At 39.5% G+C, this 17903-nt stretch overlaps 1 protein-coding gene across 2 annotated transcripts; it reads left to right on the top strand.

The window, feature by feature from the left end:
* Positions 1-782: 782 nt before the first annotated feature.
* On the top strand, positions 783-16050 carry capgb (capping protein (actin filament), gelsolin-like b). 2 transcript variants are annotated; one of them, XM_071460061.1, is made up of 10 exons: positions 783-928; positions 2943-3032; positions 9407-9600; positions 12194-12348; positions 13126-13284; positions 13486-13635; positions 13791-13877; positions 13964-14096; positions 15380-15471; positions 15716-16050. In XM_071460061.1, exons 3-10 carry the CDS (start codon positions 9408-9410, stop codon positions 15779-15781), a joined length of 1035 nt encoding a protein of 344 aa, XP_071316162.1. In that variant the 5' UTR covers positions 783-928; positions 2943-3032; position 9407; the 3' UTR covers positions 15782-16050. The 2 variants fall into 2 exon arrangements, with proteins under 2 accessions (XP_071316162.1, XP_071316163.1); XM_071460062.1 differs by lacking the exons at positions 783-928; positions 2943-3032 and adding an exon at positions 4202-4361.
* The last annotated feature ends 1853 nt before the right edge of the window (positions 16051-17903 follow it).

Genomic DNA, 17903 nt, shown 5'->3' with positions numbered 1-17903 from the left:
GATTTCAGCCACTCAAGTATTTTACTCAAGTACAATTTTGAGATCCTTCAACCTGAGTTGTACCACTTAAAGCTACTTAATACTCTACTACATTTTTCAATCCATTACATTTATTTGCCATTTGTAGATCTTTGTCTGCAGGTTAAGGTTTTATTTACAAAAAAATCACATCTTGAAATAAAAATATGAAATAACAATGCTCCTTATATAACAAGAAACTAATAATAATTACAGAATCACTCTTTTATTTACATATAAGTATCAATACCACAGTGAAGAAATACTGGTAGAGAAATTCCTGCATTCAAAGTTTTACTTGAACTTAAAATACATTTAATGCACTAAAATTACACCACATTTCAAAATATGTATATGGTATTATACTTATTGATGCATTAGTGTGTGTGCATCATTTTAATGCTGCATCTGGTAAAGATTGTGCTGCTGGACAGTTTAATCTACAGTAATACACCACACGGTTGTTTAACTGTATCAATAATATAAATCTGCAAAGTAACTTGTAGCTATATAGTCAAATTGTTGTGGGGTATGAGATGTAGAGGCAGAAAAAAAGGAAATACTCAAGTAAAGTACAAGTAGCTCAAAATTGAACTTCAGTGCTGTACTTGAATAAATACTTTTTTTTTCCACCAGTGCTATTAGCTATTATATTACATAACGAGAGGGAAGTCATCCGTCAGTTAACATGAGCGCGGTGAAGCCAACACGCTCCTTCCGCTTGGGGGCGCTCCCACCCCGCTGTGCACCCCCCCCCCCCCCCCCCCTGCCCGCCGACAGGAAGCTAACCTCAGGCTCACAGGCTCAGTCACACACCGGCACAGGTGCAGCTGCAGGACTGATGAGACAGAAGCACCAGAACTGCTGGAAAAAGGTCCATTTTGACCGTGGGAGACTACCCATAAAACAGGTAACCTTATGGGAGCGGTTCTTAATGGACGTTGGTTAAAGGTTAAAGGTTAAAATTTCGCAAATTTTAGTTGTTTTTGTTAATGATACACAGATAAGATAATTACAAAATCAGCCCACTACCATCTGAAAAAAACTTTGCTAGAATTAAAGGACTTTTGTCTAGATGTATTCATGCATTTATTTTGAGCAGGCTTGACGACTGTGATGGTGTCTTCACATGTCTTAGTTTAAAAACATAAACAAACAAACAAAAAACAACAACAACAAAATAACAAAAAACAACAAAATCGACCAGGCAGCTGCAGCTCATCCAGAATGCTCCTGCTGGAGTCCTCACGAACACCAAGAAGGTGGAGCACATCACTCTGGTCCTGAAATCACTGCACTGGCTTCCTTATAATAGACCTGTCTATAAAGCAAAGAAACAAAGTCCAAACAAATATTAAGGTAAATACTTTACCTTATGAAGAGGTCCACCTATATAAACATAAAGGCTACCTATGGACTAGAAATTTGGTGCAGGAACCATCACATAGAGACACAAAGAGTATCCTGAACCTCCCGTGATGCCGTACCGAAAGTCCTCCTAAGGTTTTTTTTTTTTTTTTTTTTTTTTAACGCAAACTTTATTGAAGTATATCAATTTTACAAACGCAGTGGCATAATACTACGTGAACACAATACAAACAGGCAAAGGACAAGCATCATAAACACAAATGATAAAATTAGAGAGAAATGTAAGAAAAGACAAAAATGAAGTGGAGGAAAGGATAGAAGGAAAAAAAAGATAAATGAGAGTAGACGGAAGCTCTAGGAACGTTCGCGGAAGGTTCTGACACAAACCTTCCACGAACGTTCGTGGAAGGTTTGTGTCAGAACCTTCCGCGAACGTTCCCTGACGGAAGCTCTAGGAACGTTCGCGGAGCGTTCGCTGAAGGTATCCCTCGGAACGTTCGCGGAGCGTTCTGAGAGCAACCTTCCACGAACGTTCGCGGAAGGTTGCTCTCGGTTCCTTCAAACAAGTCTCCTTGCCTTTAAAGTTTGTAGAGACGCGTTGTGCAAGAAAACATTTTAATAGTTACCATTAAATTGTATTCAGATTTTGAGAGTTGCTAAGTTAAAATATATATATATTAGGTCCCTGTTCAACTTTGAATTGTGAAAATGTTAATTCATTGAGTTAAGGAGTTGTGACTGGAATTTAATTTCAATTTTAAGTCAAGAGCAAACAAAAATTTTAAGGTAACTAAAATATTTTAATTAATTTTTATGCAACTAAATTATTATGAAAACTACACAGAAATATATTTAGTTAATCATTTTCTCATTTCATTTAACCCATTACACTTTAGAGGGTCAGGTATGATAATCTAATACTGTTCAAACCCACAGAACTTAATTTAACATTTTGGTTAAGTTTCCAAAGATGTTACATAGTGTAAGTCATGTAGGATTTTGTGGAAATGTGGATAAAATCTATTCTTGATGAGTGATAAAAGTGTCTTTGGTTTTAATATTTCACTCTGTGTAAACATATAGCAATATACATGTATATGGTTCTCAAGGTACTGCCATACAGATGTGAAAAATAGGGAGGTAGCTCTCAGAACGTTCTGCGAACTACTGTCAGCAAACGTTCAGCAAACGTTCCGAATCTTAAAAAGCATTGACAAAAATGATAAGTGATTGAGCTATTAACTTTGAAAGGATGCAGCTTTAGGTCAAATTTTATAAAAAAAAAAAAAAAAACTGCAAGACAGAAGGACAACAAGAAAAAAAATTATGAGAAAATTTTGCCTTAGTTGTGTTGAATGTATGAAAGAGTCATACTAACTGTTCAACTTGAAATTAAAGTTAACATCTACTGATAAACTGCAGGAATGTGCACAAACTCACTACAGGCTACAGCCATTTACTGACCAAAACATCCATGAGTGTAAGTGTCACTATTGGCGCAGAGCTGTTTCATTGTTTGAGCTCTTAATGTTTGTATCATCTCCTTTCTCCTGCAGGTGGTGAACCATCTTTAAATTGCCCTTCCTGGCCACCAGATGGAGACAGGGTTATCCCACCAGAGACAGAAAAACCTAGAGCTACTTTAGGTAAGGCCTTCCCACTTGACACATGTAAATAATGAATTACTCTTTAACCCCTTTACATATAGTTTCCCTATTTTTCACATCTGTATGGCAGTACCTTGAGAACCATATACATGTATATTGCTATATGTTTACACAGAGTGAAATATTAAAACCAAAGACACTTTATCGATCATCAAGAATAGATTTTATCCACATTTCCACCAAATCCTACATGACTTACACTATGTAACATCTTTGGAAACTTGGCACCTCTACTAAAATGTCAAATTAAGTTCTGTGGGTTTGAACAGCATTAAATTATCATACTTGACCCTCTAAAATGTAATGGGTTAAACGTAACGGGAAAATGATTAACTAAATATATTTTTGTATAGTTTTCATAATAATTTAGTTAAAAAAAATGATTAAAATGTTTTAGTTATCTTAAAATTTTAGTTTGCTCTTGACTTAAAATTGAAATTAAATTCCAGTCACAACTCCTTAACTCAATGAATTAACATTTTCACAGTTCAAAGTTGAACAGAAACCTACACTAAACAGTTGAAATGAACAAGATGTTGCCTATTTTAAGTTAGCAACTCTCAAAACCTGAATACAATTTAATGGTAACTATTAAAATGTTTTCTTGCACAACATCTCTACAAACTTTAAAAGCAAGGAGACTTGTTTGAAGGAACGACAGTTGCACCTTACACAAGTGTAATTATTAGCGTAGATGTTAAAGTACATCTCTTGTTGGTACACACCCTTGTGGAGATATCAGTGGGCTTTCCTAGGATCCTCCAGCCTTGTAATCTTCTGTAGAAATGATGAATCACAGGATTCACGCAGCTCGAACTGTGTGGGAGGGAACGCCATATAATGATCTCAGGCTGCACTGTGCTCCTTAAACTTACACATATAGGTGTGTTTGAGCGGGGGAGCCCATGTGTGATTAATAAGTTTGTTTGGGTCAGTTGCTGTGGCGATGTTTGCCAACAGTGGAGACCTGGGAGTGAGTCATTAATGACAGAGGGTGATGGGTATAGGAATAGTTCATATTTTTGTAAAGGAAAAAAGAATCTTGTGCAACTTAGTGGTACTAGAAAGATGTATTTGAATTCTCCCTCCACGTGAAGCCCTGAATCAGTCAGGTTTAAGCACTCTTGTGGTTGAGTCAGAGGGCCGGGCTAAGCTTCTACAGACAGAGGCAGGAAATATTGTGTGTGTGTGTGTGAGAGAGAGAGAAAGAATTTGCGTGTTTAGCTACGTGTTTCTCCTCGCTTGTCTGCTTTCCTCTCCCCTCTCTGCTCAGACGTGCTGTGTCTCACTGCTAACTCACTCTCCAAGGTAAGTTTTAATAAGAAACCTTGTTTTGTTCACACTCTCTGCTGCACACTCTCAAAGTGAATCCTCTTCTCTCTTTGTTTGCTTTGTGTTTTTTCTGTTTTACCCTGAAACTTTTCCCCGTTGTTTTTCTCATGGACTCCTTTATCCGTTTGCTCATCACATTCCTGAGGAGACTCTCACAACGGGACAATGAATCTTTAGTTCGTCTGGCATCCATCTTTCCATTTATACTTTGTACTTCTGCTCTGCTGAACTTTTCCGTTATCAGCGGGGAAAACTCTACCTCTTATTACCTTTCCCACTCCGACCCTGTATCACTTCCTGCACATAATCCTTATTTGCAGCTGTTTCACCACTTCCTTAAAGTTAGGGTGGGGTACGAAAGAGGTAACAGCCTCAGAGATCTTGCGCCTTGTCTGAAGAGTAGATGTAGAAGTAGAAGTTTGTTTGTGATGTAAATTAAAAACAGTTTACTGCAACTTATTTATCTTTCATATGAGAAAATATGTCTTTTCTCAATCCTCTTTGTTCTCTGATGCAGGGGCAGGAAGAATTTGAGAGGTCCAGTCTGTCTTGATTTCAGTCTCATAAACACACACACACACACACACACACGTATACATGCACAGAACATCAATTGCCAGATTGCTTTCAGATCTCTCTACGCCTGCTGCTCTGCTTATTGTCTGCTCTCATATTTCTGTCTGCTTCTCAACGCATGAATGACTGATTGACTCAGTGACCCCTGTAGCCTATCTGTGACCCTGTGTCTCCATCTAAACCCCTCTGTCCACTCTGCCTCTCCCTCTCTCTTTCCATCTCCCTGTCTCCTCCATCTAACCAGACACCACTGACTGCTTCACTAGCCAAGGCCAAAAGGGCACATTTCTATCGTCTAACCTCTCGCGCTGCCTTGTTTTCCCTTTGGTGCAATTTCCAGGAGTCACCTCTGTTTTTATTCCTCACTCTGTCTTTGTTGCAGCTCTTCAAGTCTCACATTTCAGGAAAAAAATCTGTCTCAACAGCAGAAAATGAACCTAAACGTATTCGGTTTACAATATTAATAACAGCAAAAACAGCAGATCTCATAGATAAGAAGCTGTACTCAGAAAATAATAAATAAAATTAGTAGTTCAAATGAATAATTTATTAATTTTCTATTGATTAATCAATAGACAAATAATTTTAGGATTAATACTGACGACCAAGAGGGCGGGGCTTTAAATGATTTTTTTTTTTTTTTTAAAGACTATGACTATAGCTAGCTATGACTGTTTATTGGACTGCTTGATATAGAAAACACCTGAACACTTTTGGAAACTATATGTGGCTCAGATGAACAACCAGACATATACCATAACTGACACACATCAGCAGTGGAGACACAGCAGCAGCGTGTTGCTGCCATTCACCATCACATGAGTCTGTTTCACCACAAAGCCAAAATGTAGAACTCAGAAACGAGAGCTGCTAAAACCCTCCTGCACAGATCACATCTCATGGTCAATGTGGTCTGACAGAGAGAGCAAGTGAGCCCTTGAGTTGAAACGATTTTTTTATGCGAGCAGTGTACAGTTGTGTTGAAGTGCAAGAGCTGGGGCTCTAAGCAAGAAATTGCAAATTGAGCGTCCTGCATCCTCTGGTCGTTTGGAGTTTGTGCTTTTAAGTTCAGCTGTAAATTGGGACCAAACACTTCAACATAGTTAATTCTTTTAACATGTATATTGTCTTAATAGAACCAAAATGCACCTTGGGAGACGTACTTAACGTCTAATCTTAACTATGTTTTATATACACAGGCTTGTATCTTTGACTTTTTATTAAATGTTAAGATATTTTCTAATGAAATGTTAATACTCATGATTCAACTGGGACAATTCCAAGCAGTGGAAGTGTTTCAACTGTGAGCTATGTAGCACTGTCTATGGAGAAAGTGAGCAGGACTTTTACTTAGGGCACCAGGGACGCTCAACCTCTCCTCTCACTTTGCAGCACGTTTGAGACTGACCTAGTGTTTTGTATTTGAGAGTTCATAGATGAATGAGGAATGATGCTGATGTGTGGATCATAGGAAAGAACAGAGGGTTCCAGAGTCACTTGTGTAGCCGTCAGGGGCCTAAATATCCTCATTGTGGCCCTGCTTTCCCTTTGTGGAGACAAGCTGGAGCTAGAGGAGAAGGGAAGAGTGGAAAGATGGAGGAGCCTGTGGCTCGCTCTCCAGTAATCATCCACTTGGTGTTTAGCTTTAGCCAGGAACCAGGAACCCGACTCTATTCCCCCACTCCTCCCTCCCCATGCAGCGTCCTATCCACAGGCCGCAGGTAGGCTTTCATCACACCGGCTCCAGTTACCCCCCACATATAAGCTAACCAGGCCAGGTGAGCGCAAACACTCCTCCTCACCAGACCTCTCGATCCCTTACAACCCCACACACACACCGGTTCACACACACACACACACACACACACACACACACACACACACACACACACACTCCAGTGGACACGCAGAATGGAGCCGGAGTCAGACAACATGCCAGAGGTACCAGAGGAGATCATACAGTTAAGTGGACCAGGGCCTTTTTCCTCTGTCTCCTTACTTACTCTTGGAGCGGCTGTCAAAGCATTGTAACCTTAACCCGAGGGCCCCTGCATGTGCCGCCTCAGACTCTTTCTCTGTTTCCTCGCTCCCCTAGCTCGTCTCCTCCTCTACTCTTCCATTTTATGTGTTCAGATATCCACTCTGATGCACTGTCGCCCTCTCTGTCTGCCGCTTTGGCCAGTGAACAGCACCTGTTGTTGATCCCAGCTTACTAATAGTTGTAAAACTGTGAACTGATTGAATCATTAAGTTATCTTCCAAACTGAAAAAAAGGGGGGGAAGGGAAGGGGTGGAGCTGCTGCTGACATCCTGTGTGACTGACCACATCGCTGACAATTTGTGCTAATAGTTAGTATCTTTTTCTGCTGCCTAATGAGTAGTTTTGAACACTTACTATAAGAGTTTGCAGTAGTGTTTTGGATATTGGGTTGGTGCGCTCACTTGACTGTAATAACTATAATCATGTTAATTGTTTGTTTTTCTACTCCTCCTTTATCAGTTATGGTCTCTGCTGGCGCCTGTCTAGCTCCAAAATGGAAACATAAAATCTTATATAAAGATAGTTTTATCAGGAAGTGTTATAAATGCTCCACCCTATATTATGTTGATGTTTATTTTAACACCATAATATTTTTATAAATGTGTAAAGAGTTTACTCTAAAAATATCGCAACCCCCATAAAGCATAACACAGGAAACCTTTGCAGATTTAGATAATGTACCAGCAGTTGTGATAAGGTTTCAAATGTTTGTGCAGTATCATCCCGGAAAAGCCTTTTGATTATCTGTCGAAGTATGAAACTGCAAATATGAAATATAAATGTTTTTTATTCTTCCATCATTTACTGCTGAACTCAATGAATCAAACAGTCGAACTGAAAATCAGAAAGAGTTCGTTCTTCACCTTAAAACATTACTTTCAACCACATTTCATGGTTTTCCCCAGGGGATAGAGATGGCTCAGTTAATCACGTGTCCGACTGTGACTCACCAAACAACTGAGCTAAACTTTAGCTCATCACAGACCTTGAAGAACCACATGATGAACTGAACTATCTCTGTCTGTTGAGGAAGACCATGAGATGAGGTTGAAAACTCTTAAAACAGCTAGAAAGTGGACCTTGAATTAAGTTTTTTTTTCTTCTTTTTTTGTGATCAAACAACAATAATTTAGAGCGTGAAAACTCATTCTAGGCCTTGGAACCAGCACTCTGTCAAAAAAAATCCTAACTCAAGGTCAACTTACTCTTTTCTGGAGCTTTCCAGCACATCTCATGGTCTTCCCCAGTGGATAGTGATAGCTTAGTTAATCATGTTACTTAAAAACTGCTCAAACTCCAGTTCATCATGCAACTTAGGCCATGAGATATTATATCCATCTTTTAAGGAAGACCATAAGATTTGGTTGAAAGCTCTGAAAAATGCAGTCAGTTGACCTTGAGTAAAGATTTTGTTTTTGGTCGATTATCAAGAATTACAGTCTTTTTAATTAATATGTTTATTTAAACAAAAACAGTCACAGGTTCCCACTTAAATGTGTGCGTTTGCTAACTTAACGTTTTACATCAATGTGAATTGAATCTTGGTTTTCAAATGTTGCTTGGACAAAATAATTTGAATATGTCAGTAACTCATCTGTCTCTAAACCTCACTGTGTTTCAGTCAGGTGAAATATAGCACAGCATGGCAAGAGCAGTCAAGTGCAGACAGAGGTGTGGTTGGGTGACACACTTACTATATTAACATTCAGACCGCTGTGTTGTTGTTTTTTTTTTTTTTCTTCTTCCTGTGTTAAAGGGTGGGAAAAGTACATGAGTCCACACCTGGCTCATTCTCACCTGTGACATGATCCAGCGTGCATATGGCCACACCCAGTTTCTGTGCAATGACTCTAGTGTTGTGTTAGCGTGACCTGCTTGGTGTTGTGTTGCATAAAAGTAATGTAATGTAGCCTGTGGTCTTTAGGCAGCAACACAACCCCTCATTTTGTGTCGACTTGTAAGTGTAATAGTCTCATCACATCGACCACATCCTCCACTTTCTTAAAGGAACTGTGGTTCGGAGACATCTGAGATTAGTTCTGGTCTTTCCAGTTTAACTTTACAGTTAAAGTTTTCCTCCACCTGCATCTCAAAATCCACCTTTTCAGTCAGTATGGAGAGGAAGAGTCTGTTATTGAGGATGGTGTAGTAAAAATTTTGCTAAATTTAAGAAAGAAGTAAGAAAAATGGAGATCCGTCTTGTGATTATGACACACCACACACTTCCTTTATTTGTCATGACATTGTGGGTTTACTTCTGCTTCTACTTCTCTTTACTCCAACCAAAACCACGCGTCTATTCCCAAATGGAGACGGTGACACACTGTGTTTACACTTCCTGTTTCAGCCAACTACTTCTTTCCTTTTCTCTTACCAGTCTTCTTCTTCTTTTCTTTTCTTGCAGTATGCTCCCATTCAAAGCAGCACCAGGTCAGTTCAGTCCAGAGGTCCGGGGGCCGGGCCTACGAGTGTGGAGGGTGGAGAAGATGAAGGCGGTGCTGCTGGATTCCTCCGAGGTGGGAGCCTTTTATAACGGGGACTCCTATCTGGTGCTGATGAACCGCGGCGAGCAGGGGGCAGACCTCCACATGTGGATCGGTGAGAGACTGGAGACACATCTGGATATGTGATGTGTGTCTGTCATATAAGAAAATATAAGACATATGTATATAATCATTATTATTACAAAAAAAAAATAAAAATACAACCTGACATGAATCAAAGGGAACACTGAGGGAAATCATTGAGTTGACATATATACTGTGTTACAACACAGGTATCCCCGTGACAAGGGACAACACAATAGGATTGTGTAGCACGTAGCTATGCAATCTGACTCGAGACTAAAGGTCTTTGTACACTCAACAGCGTGTCTGGGTGTGTGTCACCTTTATAATGATGCCATCTAATTTCAGGACAAAATCAATAAATAAGTAATGACACTTCAATCAACATGAAAACTGTTAACCACTCATAGCAAATGCTATCACAGCAAATAATTACCTCTGCCAAGGAGGTTATGTTTTCACCCAGGTCTGTTGTTTTGGGGTTTTTTGGCAGGTTTAGGCAAAAAGTACTGATCTGATTTGCACCTGACTTGGTGGGTGGGTGGGGTATGGGTCAAGGAAGAACCCATTAAATTTTGGGGCCGATCTGAATCATTTAGTATGAATTTGAATTTATTTCTTATAAGTCTGGTGCATGTTGTTTGATATTGGCCTTAGTGGAGGTCTGCACTCTCTGAGTGCCCTTGTAGTTTACTTGCTATTGATTTGATTAGGGCAAAAAAACAAAAAAAGAACAACACCAAGAAAACAGTTTACATGAACACAGTATCACTGAATCACAGAGTTAAAAAAAATGGCAATAAAGTCTTGATTATGAAGCTAAATCTAAACCAGTTCAAATGCAAATCTGAATAAAGTAAAAATAGCTTGAAATTTAACTTGGCAACCAGTGCAGCAATGTGCAACATCCACAAGAACCACACAGGGGTGGAAATGAAACAGTGCAAGGCCAACATGCAAAAGGACATGCAACTACACGACAATATGCAAAATACCATAGCATAGCAATAGCATAATGTACAGTTTCCAGCCTTCGACAGGAGACGGGTGACATCTCCACTGTTCACTGGAGCATGAAGGTCCTTTAGTGTTCAGGGAGTCAGGAGAGACACAAGTCAAGACCTGCTGTGGGTTTCTACATCAATGTTTACTTCCAGGTCGTGGGAGATTAAGAAAGTTGTATAAAGCCTTTTATGACTAAAGGTGGAGCTGTGTAAGCCCTGATAAACTGCCTCAAGTGATGTCATTTGAGTCAGCATCAGTTGGGCCTGAAGACTAAAAGTTTGAAAATAAAATATAAATCTGGTGATGTAGAGGAAGAAAGAAGAAGCTCACTGACTACTGTAGACCACTCCTCATATTTGCTTGAGGCTACATTAGCCTCTACTACTACTAAATCTCCATCTGAACTGTTAGCAGTCAGGTTGCATTCTGGGTGATGTAGGCACTTCCTTTTGACAAGGAAGAAGAATGCATGTAATAAAAAGGACGCTATCTCTGATTAGCTGCATCGATATTTCTTTTTCTTTTTTATAAACTCCACAGTGACACAACATTATAGGAGTCCATTGCTAAATCGGTGGATTACTCTTTTACCTGTCCATCTAGAGAGAAGAAGAGGATGCCTCTCGTGTTTCTATCCCACTCCATCCGGCAAAAGCTATTACCATTGTCCAGTGTTTACTACACTCCTAACCCTGGCCTAGCGCTGCGGTTGAAAAGCTAATAACCATCCCACTAATGGTGATGACACATGAGACACGGAGCTGACCTGCTGCATCATTGTGTGAGGAGAGAGGCCGGATGGAGAGGGATGGACAGATGATGAGAGAGAGAGAAAGAGGGAAAGAAGTCCCGAGGGAAGCGTTGGATAGTTTTTGAGCAGGGCTCATTAAAAATGCAGGAGGACTGTTACAGTACTCAAATGTGGCTGTTGTTTCCAGCATGTATCCGGTGCTTAGGTAACACTAAGCTGATTGTCACAGCTTGGAGAGGGCTCTCTTTGCTCAAGCGTGCATCTCTCTGAACCCTCCTCCACTTGTTTACAGTTGATGACCCCTGTGTTGTCTTTGTGTGTCCGCTGTTTGTTTCTCATCTCATGTCTCCATGACCCGTCACCTCCGTCACTGGCTCTTTGTTCCCTCATTTTTTTTACATTTTAACTTTTATGCCCTCATTTCCTCCTGCCTACTCCCTTCTCTCTTCTCATTTCTTTTTTCTATTTTCATTTTCCTTTCCCTCTCCCTGCTGCCTCCCTCTATCCTTCAGCTTTTCCTAACAGTTACAGGGTGTCAAAGATAAGTCTTGACTTTAACTGTTTTGTTTGTCAAAACACAGCTTTAAGTTTTAACTGCCTCACACTCTCACTATCATTGTGTTGTATTGTATACAGAAAGCAAACTTCAGGCTTTTTCAAAGTTTTTTTAAAAAGTTTGTATTAGTTTAATAGTTTAGTCATGAATGAGTTTAAAAAACTAGAAGTCTGTCATAAAAAGGCTGACATGGATTTTCTGTAGGGTCAAGTTTAAATAGCCAAAGGGATTCTCTTTGGAGGAATGTGTGGAAACAGTTTTTCTTCTTCATATCTTGGTCTTTCTTCTCTGACAAATTCTTTTGTGCTGCAGGTGAGAAGTCGTCTCGGGACGAGCAGGTGGCATGTGCCATGCTGGCCACCCAACTGGACAACTTTCTGGGTGGCGACCCCGTTCAGCACAGGCAGGTTCAGGGCTACGAGTCCCCAGAGTTCATGACCCTCTTCCCCAGAGGGGTCAGCTACAAGGTGAGGAGCAGCGACGGCCCTGACTCTGCTTGTGAGATGTTAGAGAAACTAAAATAACAACAAAATATGAGGAAGATTCATAGTATAAACATTATTAAACATTAAACATTATTATTAAGTTATACCTTGCAACAACTCAGCAAATTGCTTCACAAGACAGAGAAGGTAGATATATATAAATGATATTTAAAAATAATGAAACAGAGAGAATAAATGGAATAAATGTCATGTTGAACTTTATGTACAGATTTCATATTTTTGTATATTAGCAGACCTGTTAATGCAGCAATTAATTGGAATTGATTAATGTCCCAGTTAAACGCAACCTTTGTTGCTTTCTCCATCATTGGTACTAAATTGCCTACAGGAAATGTCTTGGAAATTATTTGGAAATTACAGAAGCATTGCCCGCTAAAAAAAATAAACGTGCACTTACGCTCCATAAATGTGGACGTTTTAGAAACACAAGGTTTTAATCCTTATTTCCACCTAATTTAACCTATTTCCACTTAATTTAACGAGAAACTTAATTGAAATGTTGCCTATAGACATATCTCTCATTTTATCTAGCATCTATCTTTTATGACTAGATAAAGCCAGTTATCATTTCACAGCGTCCTAGATATTACAACCAAAAATGCCAAAGTACATTTATGTCACCCAGTTTACATGGAGGCCAAGTCTAACAATGATGTTAAACCTGAAATATCTCAAACATTTAAAAAATAAACATAAAAAGCACAAGAGTTTTAAATGAATCTCCTTCTTCTCTCTCAGGAGGGGGGTGTGGAGTCCGGCTTCAGGAGGCCTCAGGGCTCGGGGACGGTGCAAAGATTGTACCAGATCAAAGGGAAACGCAACATCCGTGCCAAGGAGGTGGAGCTGACCTGGAGCAGCTTCAACAAAGGAGACTGCTTCATCCTTGACCTTGGAGAGGTGAGAACCGTCACTCTCAACTGATAAAGATTAAGGAGGACAGGCATAATCTTTAGTGCAGCCACAAAATTCACCTAAATGTGATGGAGTTGATGTGTGCAGGACAAAATGAACAGTTAGTGGAACTGAAGCACATTTAACAACTGCAAACTGCATAAATAATAGAGAGTTTCAGTTTCTTACTCTTGTTCATCTCTCCAGACGATTGTGTCGTGGATCGGATCACAAGCCAACATCTTCGAGAAGCAGAAAGTGCGTGAGATCGCCTCGCTGATTCGTGACACGGACAGACACGGTAAAGCCCGGATTGTGGACGCCAACGAGGGGGAAGAGCCTGAAGAGATGCTCAAGGTGAATTCATCGTCAGTGTTTTATTCAGGGAACACTGGAGAAAGAATCATTCATATGATTACTGCACTTTATTGCACAACACTTCTTCCAAAAAATGATTTAAAATTAAGTTACAGAAATAACAAAAACAATCTGTTTCCTGTGTTGATGAGCAGGTGCTGGGAAAGATGCCAGCGCTGGCAGAGAGCACGCCAGAGGAGGACAGCAAAGCGGACGCTTCCAACTCTGCCTCCCTCTACAAGGTAACTCCACCTGCACTGATGCATCAGATTAACATTCACATCTGTCTTGGAAGTGGAGCATAAACCTGAGTACATTTACCCCCCAGGTGTCTGATGCGACAGGCTCCATGACTATGACCAAAGTGTCGGAGAAGAGCCCGTTTGCTCAGGAGCTGCTGGTTCGTGACGACTGCTTCATTCTGGACAACGGCGCCAACGGAAAGATCTTCGTCTGGAAAGGTGAGGAAAGTGATGCCAGTGATATTTGGTATCTAATTAGATGAAACTTTCACGAACAATGTGAAAAATAACGATTGATGGTTTATCAGAGAGGTTTTAGAGTTACTGTACAGCTCCATTGTGTCCATAAATGATGTCACTATTCATGCAGAACCTGCTGTATGTATTTAGTGTTTCATCATTTTTCAAAAACAAATGTACAGTGTCGAATCTGACATAAAATAAGCTGCTGTACATGAATGAGTAATATATTTTAAAGGTTGGTTTCCTTTGAAGATTGTGGTCACTCAGTGAAATACAGACAGTGAAAACATCCAAAAACATCCAAAGCAGCAAAACCAAGTTGAACCTCTATGTTTACTGTGTATGTTCCAGCTGTGTAGAGGTTGTTTATTCTTAATCTTTACAAAACTGGGCGGGCACAGGCTTCGAGGCCTGGGGCATCATTAGGGCATCTTGGCCACAGCTTGTCCTCATGTCAACTATCAAATAGAAAAACACACAAGCAAACAAAAAAATAATAATAATAATAATGATAAAGGTAAGATGCGCTGGTTCTGTGATCCCTATGATACTGAGTATTTGCTGATGCAAAATCTAATCTGACATTTACTTTTACTATATTTCTGCATATTTTTGTCCAACATAATGCAGCTACACAGTGCATGCTACAGCAGCAGTGAGTCTGCAGTAAATACATGAGGTTCAATTCCCCACAGCTGCCAGACACAAAAGACACAAGTCTCTCACATCTGTAGTGACGGTGAGCTCAAAGACAGGATATATGAGAGATGTGAATATGAGAGATGTGTTTTCTCAAGGAGCATTGCAAGTTTTTCTTTTCTTCCCTGTCATATATCTGTCAATCTTGTCATTCTCTCAGAAAAAATCTTGAAAACCCAAATATTGCAGCTTCAGGACACAGTTTTTCATCATTAATTTTCACAAATCAGATTTGTTTCACCTTATATGCTCTTCACATTTTTCTATCTGGTCGTGTAATATTTGTCGAGAGTAGTGCCAAGGGTTTAGGAGCTTCCAGCAGCACTTTACAGTTATAGTTAACCAAAATGCAAAATGTTGCTCAAATGGTGCAAAAACCAGCACGAGCTGCACGGGCGTTCAAACTCTGATATCAACTACACTGAAAAAGTACAAACCTGGGAAATCAAGCACAAAGACATCATCCTTTTAAATATGTGACCCTGCTTTGGGGAAATTAGCATTGAGACTGATTTATGTCAATGCCAGCACTAATGTCATTCATCGACTCTCACTGTCAGGCAACGGAGCAAACGCTGAGGAGAAGAGGGTGGCCTTACAGATGGCCGATAACTTCATCGAACAAATGAAGTACCCCAGGATGAAAACACAGGTACGGCTCCTAATTCTTACTAAAATAAAACATTACTAACATATTAAGTCTTGGTCCAGCTGGTACACTCTCTCACTTATTGTAAATGTTTTATATCTCAGTGCACCTATTACCGGCTCCTGCAGACTGTTACAGCAGCCTGTTATGATTTTTAACTGATTTACACGTCTGGATTATGACCTTTAGCACTTGTAGTGTCACTTCCTTATGTGTACAGTAAAGGTTTCTGTGTGTTTTGATGCAGGTGGAGATTCTGCCGCAGGGGAAAGAGACCATCATCTTCAAGCAGTTTTTCAAGAACTGGAACTAAACATTTCATGGGATCGTTTGACAAACGCTGCACTCAAGAAGAAGCTGTATATCTGAAAGCAGACAGCATCTCATACAAAATATATTTCATTTTTTTATATACATCGACGTGTCTGTATATATTTGTAAGGTAGCCACTGAGGCTTGTTTTGGACCAGAATCAGAGATGTGATGCCACTTTTATAAATGTAAACAAGTTTCTTCTGCTAAGAGTATAGAGATATGAAGAGATACGAAAAGAACCTTAAATAAATGAGTTTTTTTTTTGTTTGTTTGTTTTTTTTTTTACATTTGTTCTAGTGTCATAGATTTGCCTGCCTGTAAGAAATAAATCTGAAACTGCTTGGTACTTGAAGAGGAAGTGGTTTGAGTCTTCCTGTCAATACACAGTGCCAGGGGGTTTCAGAAGACTTTCAGCCACGCCCCGTGCTCAATAACAGTGGTTTTTGGATGACGGTGTTGAAACTATGCCCTCCCTGTTGCATTGGCTCCACGAATGGCTCCAGTACGACAACGTCACAGTTATTGTGCTGGAATTTAACCCGGTGCTTTAGAAATACTTTACTTGAGTATCACCATTTAGTGCTCCTGACTATATGTTACAGGTAAATATTGTCATTACTACACCACAGCCACCACAGAGAAAATGAAAAATAAAATTAATTAATTAATTTTTTGTAGATTTTTTAAATTACACATTAATATTGAAATTACTCTTGGCCTTTTTTATTTATTGCTTTGTTCAGATGTTTTACACGTCACCCGTTATGTTATTGACGTGGTAAGTGGATTTAAAGGTCCCATATCTTACACTTTCCTGTGTTTTATTTGAAGTGTTGATATCCATAAGAAGGTACATTTGTTGTTTTAACAACCAAAAACCATCTCAGTGTAGTTTTACATCTCAGGCTTCTCTCTGGAGTTCTAGCAACAACAATCTGACTGCAGGTTTCTGGTTAACACTCAGAGAAACCAAATCTTGCAAAGTTGGATGGTGGGTCCTGGTGGGCCATGCTTGGGGCCTGGCTGACAGTGGTGACTGCTTTGTTGTGGCATCACAAAGTTACAGAAGTCCTGACGGCTCGTTTCAAGGCTCAGTTTCTGAATACAGGCTGTGTGCATTTCTCTGACTGAGGCTTTGATACTTTCACATTATTATTATAGAACCTAGACCTGCTTTATAATCACAAAAAGACAGATCTCACTTCATACAGTATGGGACCTTTAAAATTCATGCCTAACAAACAAGAAAATAGAGACATAGAGTAGAGGGATATCTGAAACACACACACACACACACACAAAACATAAAAAATAAATAAAACAAATGCTGTTATAATCCCGGCTTACCTGTAGCAGTTCACATGTAAGTGAATTAACACTTTGACCTTGAAGTTACAGGTAATCACACAGTGAAAGTGTCCCACAGTGATTGTGGACCAGGTTTGCATGCTCTAAATTACCCTGTTGCATAAAGGTGTTATATAATAAATTCACCTTCTCTCCTGCAGCAGCTGCAGCTGCACATGGCTGATGAGGGCATGTTAAGAGGGCAGATTGATGCATGTTGGGGGTAAGAGAGATGTAAAGAGTTTTTCTTTGATATTTCTTCCTGTTAGTAACCAGGAAGTCACTGTGCAACTGCAGTGGTGCAAACATTTTAAATTTTGTTTCAGCTGAGTCATTTTTGATTTTCCTACATTCATCAATTTTTTTTTTTTTTTTTTTTTGCAAGCATGTTGTTTATGACGTACCTTCAGCCTACTACTGTGTTTCTTTTATTTCATTTGACATTTAATGAGCCAGGAGCCAAAGTTCAGGTTGAAATAACTGTACACAACAAGGAAGAGAAATAAGGAAAAAAGAGGTGAAGGCCTAAAATAAACATATATATATATATATATATATAAACATAAGATTATGATCAAAGCTTCATGGTAGTTTTGTGAGCACTCTGAAAGTTGCGCCCTGTTAAGCCTACAGGACAAACTCCAAAACAATTTTTATGGCAGTTTATGTTGGAGAGAAGATATGTCTGATTACAGTAAGTAAGTAGTAAGAATAAAGTAAGAATAAACAACCATTATCTCAAATCAGTGATATTATGTGTGTGAAGGCAGAGA

The sequence above is a fragment of the Trachinotus anak genome, unplaced genomic scaffold (genome assembly GCF_046630095.1).
Source record: "Trachinotus anak isolate AG129_WGS33_773 ecotype Australia unplaced genomic scaffold, CSIRO_AGI_Tana_v1 ptg000023l, whole genome shotgun sequence".
Lineage (NCBI taxonomy): Eukaryota > Metazoa > Chordata > Actinopteri > Carangiformes > Carangidae > Trachinotus > Trachinotus anak.
The sequence above is the reverse complement of the archived record's forward strand: the minus strand, read 5'-3'. Positions and strand labels throughout refer to the sequence as shown.